Here is a 12407-nt window from a genome sequence, read left to right as displayed (position 1 = left end):
CGTGTGTTTTATAATAGATCTGATTTTCTTGTTTTTGTTTGTTTTGTAGGTACGGTATCCATATCGTTGAAATGGTGTTTTGGCGGTGTTTGTTAATATGGACAGATTGTAATATGAATTCTGTATGTTTAGCAAGTTGCGCCATTCAGTACCTAACTTATCACGTTCTTATCTATTTGTCTTAGCTTGTTCATTGCACACGAATATATGAATGTGCTCAAAAAAGCGTACAAGTATGAAATGAAGGAACGATTAACACATAAATATTTTATGTTCGTTTGAATAAAGTAAATTTAGAATATAAATATGCATTTCTTTGGGTGAATTGGTTGAATTCATCAATTGAAGGATACAAGGACAAGTGAAACTCATCAGATTCTTGTGTACACTAGTATTTAATCGGTTTGAAAGAATTACAATAGCCTACATACATTTTTCATTGAACATGCCTCGTCAAACGAATGTCTCCTGGTGAAATATCAGACCTTCCTTGACTTTATTTGCTTGCGGGTGTCAAATAGTTAAACTCATCGAGAAAATTTCACTTCGTACACATTGTCAGTATATTGTTGTTTTAGAGTACAAATCTGTAACTTCAGTCGAAAAGTGCAATTGATTACGTAACGTAAAGACGAGTGCCAAGTTTATAATGGTAAAACCAATGATTGTAAGCTAATGTTATTGCTAAGATCCTGTTTTAAACATTAATTTCAAACTTTAAGGATACGATAAATAGTTCACATGAATACCTTTAAATAGGCATAACTAAGTCTTTCTTAAGTACAATGCAATATTTCACTAGTTTTTAGCTATGAATAAAACACGTGAACTTCCTTGTCCAAAACAGTTTAGAACTAGTTATTTAAGTCAATGCATTATCTATTGTTTATGATTCAATTAAAGATTAATGCGTAAGGACTTTGTCGGCGCCACGATACATTGTACATCCCACGATTTTGTACGTACCAATGTGATCTAGTTCTAATCACGGTAACTAACAAGCTTTGACTTATTATAATATTGGAACATTTTGTATACCTCCAATAAATCAAAACTGTACAAAAACAAATGAAAAAAAAAACAACAAACAAAACAAAACAAAAAACAAATGAATAAATAAATAAAACAAAATACACAGGTTTCTCACATTGAATATTTCTCTGTGTTTAAAACAAATGGATTCCTCATTAGTCATCTTCCTGAGATCAACGGTTGTTTAAAAATCAAGTAAGTATGTCCATTTAGAAAAGCTTACCTTTCCTAATGCTTAAGTATTTTTGTTCTTTGTTTTATGCTTTTTGCTTTTATTTTTAGTTTTGTATTTATTTTATTCAGGGTTTGGACTTCTTTTGATTTATGTTACCTACCAGCAGATATGAAAAAAAAACTTGTTTGGTATTTAAAACTTACATAAGATATTAGAATGGAATTAGAAACATATCTTACATTACTTGTACATAGACCCCAAAAGCCTTAGTCATTATGTCGGAGATGAATTAAAGGTGAACAGTAAAATCAAGACTCATTTTTAAAGTATCCAAGTAAAGATTTGAACTTTAAGAAAAAAACTTTATAGTTTTGGTATTTAGACACAGTTTGACAGACACATTTATCGAGATACAAGTCACTTAAAAAAGTAGACCTAGGGTAAGGGACATAACTCTAAAAATCAGTGATATGTTTGTATCATATTCAATTTCACAAAAGCCTATCAAGCTTTCATTTAAAACAGAAAGCAATCCAAGTTACTTTGATGCTTACACGAAATTGATGTAAAATGATGAATACACACTTTCCAATGATTTGAAAGTATTATCCTAGGTCTACCTCCTTAACGTTCGTTACACTGCACCCTTTTATGAAATTTTGAATACCCCATAAGAATAATTAAGTAGCTGTCTATGTTAAAATTGGATACACTCCAAAAAGGCTAGATATTTTTATTTTTGTAATTAAGTTGTTTTATGGGTCTGTATTATGAAATGTGTAATGATTCATTCCAATCTATCTGCTTGTAGGAGATAATCAACATTGAAAATTCATGAGATTCTATTGTATTTTGGTGTCATTTACAGAGTTATCTCCCTTAATTTTGAAATCTACAGTGCATTCTATCTAATTTTATCTCTTTAGAACACAGGTTATATGAAAAACAGAATGTTAATTTCTGTTTACAATGGCAATTCAAACAAAATATCAAAAACGAAAATATATAGGCTTTTCAGCCATGAATCACATTTTGCATGATTCTTAGCTGGAGTGCTAATTAAATGTTTACGTATTATAACCTACTATATGGTACCAATACCAAGTATGATGTCTACCAAAGCTAATTCCCTACTGAGGAAAGAATTATACACTTTTTTCCAGGGTACTTAGTATCTGTAGGACCATTTACTGGCTTCGCACACAAATACATTTTAGTTATATTTGTTCGCGACATGTATGAATGGCATAGCATCCCCTGAACTGAAGTATTAGCAAGTACAACAAAACACTTACCAGGGGGATATTTTCCGTCGACATTTCGATATAGAAGAAGTAGTTCTATTCAAATGCTAAACATTTGCATAAATGTTTAATAATTATTTAGATAATATTTATTGACTTTAAATTTGGGGTTTTAATATTTTGACATTTGAATTCAATGGAACACAATTGATTTAGAAATAGTTACGTCTTTCAATTCAATCTTTTAGATAACTTAACTTAAACGAAAATAATCTGTCCGTTTTCTTGTGGCAATTTGACATTAGATCATTACGTAACTACAGTTTGAACAAGGCTTTATGCTTTTCTCATACACACGAGGGAAATGAACCGAAATTGCTCCTTTACTAATCTCGAGGTAGGACAATATTATTTATCCGTATTACGACAGAAATGTACGGAAAAGTAAGAGCGTCACCTTAACTTTTTAGGTGCGAAACTTCGTGTAAAAATGCAAAGCATAAAAAATAAAATAAAAAAGTAAACAAAAGTTAAGGTGACGCTTATACGCCTCCGTAGAAATTAATTGCTATGAACGTGTCATTCTTCGCAATGGGTATAGGTTTTCTCTTTCCATTTCTGTCTATTAGTTTAGTATTAGTAAATGTTTGCATACAGATCGGAATTACAATTAGTCAAAAGAAAATTCCTCAAGGCACAAAGAAAATTTGTATCAAAATGTAAATGTGACGATATCACTGGAGAAGCAAGACATGGTTACCCTTACAGAACACCTGGTCACTTAGCTGTTTCTTCTTCAAGTGCTTTATTTTTTAGTGCTGTATTGTATTTCTCATGTTCTAATGTACTTGTAATTGTAATTTATTTTATTAAATTCATTTGTTTTAAGGATCGTGTTTATAACCTGTTTGCGTTTCCATGTTTTTTTTTTAAGTGTCAGTCCCTGTAAGAATCAGGCAGTGGAACATGGTATAAAAAACCACCATTTTGATAGTTTTGACTATTTGCACCATCAGAATCAAGAAAAAAAGACAAGATTTTCCATATCATTTTGGTGAATTGAGTTATAATTTAATTGAAATGCGCTGAAATTAAACATTTCAAGGACAGACAACTCTGTCAAAAACCTCATTTTTTACATTCTATTTAAAAAATCTGGGCAAATCCAGTGATGCAGAGATCAAATAATGGTCTTTTCAAATAGAGATAGCACCCTTGACTAAAATTATATGTTAGGTCGGTGGGGTTTTGACATCCATGTTTCTGATTTTTCCCATTTTGTCTCATCCTTGCAAAAACTTACGCTTAATGATGTCTTTGGGTTTTGGTGTCTCTGTATTGTCTTCTTTTTTTGATGCTGCGGGTTTTTTCTTACTGATATCCAAAGCATTGTAAATGAACCTTACGAATGTCAACAACAAATAAATTGACATCACCACAACAATTTACATACCATTACAAAAATGTAGTTATAAAGTGGGTCATTCAGCGTTGACACTCTATTCCATTACGGCATGCTCGAATCGTCGTTTCAGCTGCTTTGGGACCTATAATTTTATAGCCCGGTGATCCCATAGGCCTAATTTTTACTGTAATCTGCATTTTCACGGATATTTTCCTGACTAGTAATTTACTTATACTAAGCAAAGTCTAATTCATTTGCATTAGTTCTGTATTATGTCACCGGGAGCTTATGTAAACGAATGTGATGCAAACACAATTGTGTGTCCTCTGTTATTCTGTTTGTTTGTTTAAATACATGGGAGACAGCTTAAATGAGTTTTCGTTAATTAGTCGCTGGGGTTAACCATACTTTACATTATAATCGTTGTTTATATAGGGTTATGTTGCTATAAGTTTGAAGTCATAATACAGAAATTTTAAGGCCGTCATCATGAAGTCGTAGATCGTGACGGTGTCTCCGTCTGCACCATGAGAACCGATTTTTTCAACGTTTCATAGTTTCATTTCCTCTTTCGCCTACCCCGGACTTGACTCTGGACAAACAGCTCGATGGGTGTTTCTCGAAAAGCAAAGGTGGCTTACCCTACTGGTGCACCTTGTCCATGCTCCCAGTTTTTAGTGGAGTCCGAATTGCTCATTTACTTTTGTTTCATGGTACGTAATTTTTTGGTTGTTTTTAAGTTATTTGTTATGTATGTCTGTTTTCCATATCTGGTCTTTGTCCCTGGATTGCATTCTTTTGATTTCCGCTAGAACCTTAGTTTCTTTTATTACTCTTCTATACTGTCTTAGTTTAAAACTACTATCTAACACTGTTTGCATTTTTACTACCAATAGCCAATAAGGGACAGAAACAACATCAGAGTATTCTTCACAGCTTTTGGGGGAAAAATCATATAGTACTAAAATAGTTTCACTTTAAAAAAAAACTTACTTCTTAAACAGGACAGGTCTGTAAAAAATAATTTTAAAATGATTAATATAGTAGAAAAACACAACGAAAAAAACGATGCTTTTCTGTCCATATGCTATATATTTATGTAACAACAGTACTTTATATATATATTTTAACTAAAATGGTAATTTGATATGTAGTTGTTACCGAATAAAAAATGAAATTGAATTCACTGGGTTTCTGGTATGAGTGAATCACCAATTGCCTGATTTTCATAAAGACTGCTTAATTCATTCTGCTTACTGAAAAAGGAAGTTTTTTTTCAAAAGTAAAGGAAACGGCCTTTTACGTAATCATGAACGTCGCTTTCTGTTAATATCATATTTCAAATCAGATACGTCGTTTTAAAACGTCGATTGGCTTAAATATTTCAAATGTAGACTATGTAAGATGAAGTTTCAGAGCTATTTTTTTCTTGCAGAATCATTTACCTTGCACACCGTTGTGAAGGTGAAAAATGCATTAAAATGACTTTTATGTCAGCTTTGTAAGATTTTACACATCTATGAATTCTAAATAACCGAGCTAAATCCTTATAATTCTAATCTCAAACTACCTGAAATATATTTGTCTTTTTTTTTTGTAGATTGTCATTCGGTGAAATTGACACAGGAAGTTGGCATTGCAATTGGTGGCCTACAACCGACAACAGGACATGGTTGTCAATTTCAATATTCGACGTATAAAGGCTACTGGTAACATTTTAAAAAAATGCCGAAAATGAATTGAATTAAGCGGATATAACCGTTTCATGCCTTTAACTGGTCCAATCTTTTGCCGGAACAATGGTAGCCATGTTTGATTACGATATTTACCTGAATGTTACACTGTTGTAAAAGCTGTCATGGCCTAGGTGACAAAAGGTAAACAACCATACAGAATGCACGAAAAAGGTACATGCTAATTAGGTTGGCATTATTTAGTATGATTTTACTTGTTATTTGCTTATTTTGTTTTCCATTTCATTTGAATTCTAAACAGTTTATATATTGGAAATAACCTGCACAATTTTGGCAAAGACGTAAGTGGGTTTACGACAATGTCGTAAAACCTGTATGTCGTAAACAACAATTTCGTATGACTATTAATATTATTTTTTAGATTTAGGAGACCTTTTAATTGCAACTTGTTTATTTTGTGTTTTAACATTAAATAGAAGAGAGGTTATTGTTAAACAATTTTGAACAGACTATTTTAAAAGTAAATGCTAAAGATAAGGAGGTCTATTACAATGTATAAAAGTATTGAAATATAAAACTGGTAGCATGGACCAGGTGCATAGGTAGGGTAAAAACATTTTCAGTTATATTTCTGTAATATAGATAAACCAATTTCTTGTGTGTTCTCAAGCTTATAAATATTTGTTCCATGTAAAACATGCCATTTTCTTTTTATATTATTTGCATCATTTGTCGATGAGAGGTTGACCCTTAAAACATATGAACAACATACCGAAATTTGCAATGTATATGATTGGTATTATTATTATTATTTTTTTTTGGTATTAAATACGCAATTTAAGTATCATTCTTTGTAAGAATCAGGCAATGGGTGGCACATCATTTTCCCCAATTTAGTCATTTTTGCCTAAAATAATTTCAGTAAATCTGGAAAACAACCAAAAAGCTATTTAAGTTTATCCTGAAGCATCTGTAACGTAGATATTTTTTTACTGCTCATATAGGGAAGGAGTGCAAGAAATTTTCCCGCCATTTTTCCATAGTGCATTTCAACTAAATTTGATCTACTGTCTTAAAAAGGCTAATTTTACAAGCACTTTGATGGTTACTTCTGCTGATTATCATGTATAATTAATTGGTTAATGCAATAAAATCTTAAATTTTATCCTTCATGTACCACACCTTATATAGATTTTGCCCGATTCTTAGATGACAAAGTACTTAAATACGTTTTAATCGAAAAAAATAATCCTTTTAACAACGTATTATTTTAGTCATTTACCCCTGGCCAACTTTGTATATCCACAAGAAAGAAAAGTAAGGAAAAAGACAAATACCCAAATTGTCACTTGACTTGTAGAAACAATTGATTTAAAATAATCAAAACAAATGTTAAGTCAAGAACAATATTTTCAGCTTTGTGCAATGAAAATAGTCCTTTTCATATATACATATGGAAGCAATTTTAGCATTTTATTCAAAAAGACGAACCAAAAAAAAACACGAAAACCTGATTGGCGGTCTCATTGGGGGAAAGAAGAGTAGTAAATATTCTTCTTAGAAGCTTGAACTATTTCACATTGTTAAGTACCTGCAAGGTTTGAAATTAATTATTTAAAATAATCCAAGTACAATCGCAGCTCCAAAAATCAAATATTTGAATTTGAAGTTTACTTCTGTTTATTGCTCCAAATGGACAGTTATCCAGTCTGTTGGATAGGAGAGTGAATTCCCCTTGCTTAAAGTTTAAAAAAACGGAATTCAAAGTTGGGAATATAAAAAAAGGCTGTTGCAGGAAAAACAGATGAAATGCAATAATATTTTTTTATAGTTAATTGTATCATTGTCTTAAAAATATTGTGGCTAAGTTGAAAAAGAGTCAATTCACATCTTTTAAAATAAAAAAAAAGTGCCCATTTGCTTTTGTTACTTTGTATGTATAATTTTGGTTTTTTATGTTCTTTGTTGTGTATGTCTGTTTTTCATGTCTGCTCTTTGTCCGTGTATTACATTCTTTTGATTATGGCTATAACCTTGGTTCCCTTAATTACTCTTTCATGGACAACATGAGGACAAATTTCAATGCTGAAGACGGAACATATGAAACAACTCTTTGTCAGGGATTTGGCTTTCTATTTCGACAGTTTTGATTTGAGTAGTATACAATTATTTTTGGAATTGGTTTTTTTCCTATATGTTTGATTCCTTTGTTGCCTGCTAATGAGAGGTTACTCCTAGAAACACGTTTTCAGCATATCGAAATTGACAATATATATGATTGGGATTTTTGTATATTATTTTTTTTTGTCGATTAAATAGAAAGAATGGTGAAATTAAACTATCTAGACACGTAACTGAAAGTGGATACCGCAAATTTGGAAACTCCATTGGGTACTTACTATTCAAATATTCATGAAACATTTAAGTCTCCATTGTTATAGTAGCCTCATTTCAAAGTTTTACCAGACATTGTACTCGGTCCAATTGGCTCCTTTCAAGCTGCATTTGTTAATTCTGAACCCCACATACAACACAACACGCACTGCCAATTACAGACTTTAAGGATATCAGGTGCAGAAAAATGAACATGGAGCCGAATTCAAAAAAAAATAAATTAAATAATTATATACAACTGCAGTGTCCTATCTTACAGTCATGTACATTTACTGCTTAACTACTCGAACAAATAAAACATCGAAAATCTTAACAAAAGGATAATACAAGTATATAAAAAATCAAAGTGCATTGCCAACAACAAAAATAAAAAAAAAACAAAATAAAATTGAGCGACTGTGATATGATTCGAAAGGTTAAGAATATATTGCTTTTATCTGAAGGACTCCTCCCAATGCATGTTAGTAAAATTGCATAGTGATAAAAGCACAAGCTCTCCAAGTCTGTCGATATAGTTTGCATTATGATAACCTCCCATTTCGATGGGAATTCATTCTCTATAAAACAGGATGTGGGATGTTCAGGCACATAAATTGGTATCTTTTGGCTTTTGAATGATTTTACTTGTAAACTCGAGGAATATTCCAACCTCAGTTTATTATAAAAGTTACAGCAAACAATATTTTATTGTCAATATTTCGCACGGAATAATCATAACGTGTTTCAAGGTCGATAAATCTAAGCCACCTTCTAATTAGATGATGATAAACTAAAAACGTTTTGATCCAACACAACTTGACGCAAAAGTTCTCCTTGGATGATCACATTTGCATTGTAAAGATTACAAATCAGAAAAACAATAAAGTTATGTACAATTAAAACTACGACATTGGCTCATGCAATTATGTCGAAACAATACTATAATTATTTGGTACTTATGGGGTCATGCATTTTTTCTTGCATTGCGACTGAAAATTGCATCTTTCATAACAAATTCATAGATATTTTTTTTTGGTGTATTACTGAATATTTTTGTATAACTAACGACTTGCACAAATTGGTATAATATTAAACGCACTGACAAAACGCTTTTGTTTTAAATTTATCTTTCTTCGTAAACAAAATTTCATTTCAGCTATCACGAAAACTTAAATTTCATGGGCACCAAACCTTCAATATATGGATTGGTTTCAATATATTTGTTTACTCGAGAGAACATAGACACGTGATTTTGAATGAACATTGATAACAATCCTCTTTATATCATTGTACATTAAGACAGCAAACGATACTATTGTTACCTCTTTAAGGAGGTAGACCTAGGGTAAGTGATACAACCCTTAAAAATCATTTGAACGTTTGTATTCAGAATTTTACATCAATCTTATGTAAGCGTCTAATTAACTTGGATTCATTTTATGCTGCTTCAAACGAAAGCTTGAGAGGCTTTGGTGAAAATGAATATAATACAAACATATCACTGATTTCAAGAGTTATGTCCCTTACCCTAGGTCTACCTCCTTAAGAAGATCAGTTCCATAAAACAAGAGTGTAGACTAAGTTTCTTTCAAGACAAGTCAAGGCAAAACAATTTTAATTTGATAACTCAGGCTACAAGAGCAATAGTTAAACAAGAAAATATAAATTTTGCAAAACGTTAGAAAGAAAACATAGATATATCAACAGCTTAAACGAAAATGAACACATATGTGCAAAATCGTGATTTTTTTCTAATTTCCTCAAAATATACATAACCTTAAAACAATTCTTTGATTACAAATTAACAATAATTAACTCCGCATCTTGATGGAGAACGGGTAAAAAGTGTAGTAACTTGGAATATATTTATTCCTCAGTTCCACTAACTCATTGTTACTACAAATAAAAAGATAATGATATTTATTTTCAATTCTTGAGAATTACGCAAAGGGCATTACCTATCCTGGTATAGTGCATTATGCCAGCTGCATACTTTAATTAGCATTTTAAAATTATAGCATTTGAATTTCAAAAAAGTTGAACGATCTGCATCTCCATGTCAAATAAACTGACATTTTCTGTTAAATAATTGGGCTGTCGACTATGAAACTTTTATAATAAAATATCCAATGACAAGTTCCAGAAATGTATCTGAATTTATTTATTTCACAATAACAGAAAAAGAAAAGAAAATAAACAGAAACAAAACAAAAACAGGAAAAAAAAAAAACAAATAAGCAAAATAAAAAAAAAATAAAATTCGTTTACGGTTTGAAACAACATCCTTTCCAGAGTAATTTCTAATGTTCGCTTCGAAAATAACCTACATCCAAGCGTTCATTAATAATTATTTTTTATTTGTAATACACCTTTTGATTTGCTAGGTCTCTACTTGGCAACATAGATAATGCTATATAAGATTATTTAGCACCGTGACGTCATTGACGGCAAAAGGTCCGCATACGAGAATATAATAATCCCAAACTAAAAACAATTAGTCTAAATTTAGACTTGAATCGATAAGAAAATAAGGAGATAGACCTATGGTAGAGGACACAACTCTTACAAATCATTGGAACTTTTTTTTCAGCATTTGACATCACTCTCATGTAAGCATCAGAGTAACTTGAATTTAATCATTCTGTTTCAAATGAAAGCTTGATATCCTTTGGTGAAATTAAATTTGACACAAACATATTACTGATTTTAAGAGTTATTTCGCTTAATCTAGGTCTACCTCCTTAAATTAAGTACCAGACTATGTAAAACTCAGACACTGTCTATATTAAAGTGACTCATGGTGATAAAAAAAAAACACCAAAGAAACAATGTTTTTTCAACCTACATATGCTATTCATTTTTGAGAAAATCATGCATTGATCTCCCACTAAATCAACCAACAACGAACCAAATCAAGAACTATAACTCTTGCAAAGTGCTTATTTCATGTACAACCTATATAAATTTTATCTCAAAAGTGCACCACCCAAATGAGAAATTATGACTTGTTCTGTGGTCAGTATCTGATTCTGAATAAGAAATAAAAGTGACTTTGGAGGGTTTTTGACATGCATGAATCATCTGTGACAAAGAATAAAAAAAAAAAAATAAAGTTCAGACAGAAACTCTATCATCAAAATCTGCACACTCTATATTTCTTACAATACAAGATAGAAAAATAATTTTTTGCCTTTTACAGTCAGATGACTTCAACATTGTAAATACAATACAAACTCAAGTGCCTTTCTTGTTTCCATTGCCACCAATTAACCTCTAATTGTCAATATATCAAATGTGACTGTTTTTCCTAATATCATTCATAAAGTAGCTTTAATCTTAATTTGTTAAGAATAATGATTTGATATGCTTACCCTAGTTAAGCGGTGTCTCCCTGATGGTATATCCCCAGTCTTTATGTACGTAGAATTTGCATGTCGTCTAGGAACATATTTCGGGAATGGCGCAGGTGACCTTGGTCCGCCGACAGATCTGAAACTCAATCCGCCATTAATATGGAACATGGCCTAACATTTCCTAGTATTCAAAACAACTTGATCAAATGTATACTCTTAAAATCTCTGCATGAAACAGTTCTGTGATCCCGTTTGGATCAACTAAAATATCAAAAACGTTCAGATTTCATTTGTTCCGAATTGTTTAATTGTCGCAAAAAAATAATAAAAATCCTGTACAGCGACAGATAGTCAACACGGACTTAGGCTAACAGATGCATCCGTCCTCTAATATCATGTGACTAATTTCCGGTCATATCTCGCCCGGTTTTGTTTGTTATCATTATGCAATGCACAAATGATCCAACAGAAAGCCCACGCTAAATTTAGTCCATAGTGTCAAACAAATTCAGCAGAAATGTATGTCGAATTTATGTTGAATATTTTCCATGCTTTTAGTCTAAACTAAAGTCATTTAGGAATTTCCTCATCATTTTTCCTTTAAAGTTCATTCAATAACATCTGTCACCGTGATGTAATCAATTTCGGAAACCTAGAATAAAGAGCATCAGAAGATGTTCGTCGCAGTTTCTTGGATAACGAATGTCGTCTGCAGGATATCGTCTGCTTTCTACCGGAAAGGTAATTACGTATTATCCAGGAAAATCAGAGCAATATAGAATGCATAACCAACCATTAGAAAACTATTATATTCGCTTCTTCAAAAGAAGCAAAGTGTCTATATAGTAAAGAGCTACTCCATATTTAATATTACCACAGGGAAAGCTACAAATGCTAATCATTTATTATACGTTGATACGATTCCTCGTGAAAAATTATCATGTCTTCAAAACTGTCGTTAATGGTAGAAGAATATGGCAAAGAATTTGATTTGTTAACCATTGTCTGAAAGCCCTAAGGAAAAATCTACGACAAACTCGCTGAAACTAGCTGATAATTTCCTTGCTCAAATAAAACAGCAAGGGTTATATTGTATTACTCTGAAGTTTCTAATAAATATATACTTTTTAA

At 31.5% G+C, this 12407-nt stretch overlaps 1 protein-coding gene across 2 annotated transcripts in view; it reads right to left on the bottom strand.

The window, feature by feature from the left end:
- Positions 1 to 12182, bottom strand: part of LOC148606570 (potassium voltage-gated channel protein Shaw-like) — a 45848-nt gene extending 33666 nt beyond the window's left edge. Inside the window, exon 1 of one of the 2 annotated variants that reach the window (XM_088545452.1) lies at positions 11295 to 12182. In XM_088545452.1, the coding sequence (XP_088401578.1) occupies positions 11295 to 11444 (150 nt within the window). In that variant the 5' untranslated portion in view covers positions 11445 to 12182. Of the gene's footprint in view, positions 1 to 431; positions 583 to 11294 lie in introns of those variants that run through there. The other variant, XM_088545457.1, reaches the window with a different exon arrangement.
- Between the last annotated feature and the right edge of the window lie 225 nt (positions 12183 to 12407).

This window comes from Perna viridis, chromosome 9, assembly GCF_037379345.1.
Source record: "Perna viridis isolate PV_CMFRI_1.1 ecotype Kerala chromosome 9, ASM3737934v1, whole genome shotgun sequence".
In the NCBI taxonomy this organism is placed as follows: domain Eukaryota; kingdom Metazoa; phylum Mollusca; class Bivalvia; order Mytilida; family Mytilidae; genus Perna; species Perna viridis.
The sequence above is the reverse complement of the archived record's forward strand: the minus strand, read 5'-3'. Positions and strand labels throughout refer to the sequence as shown.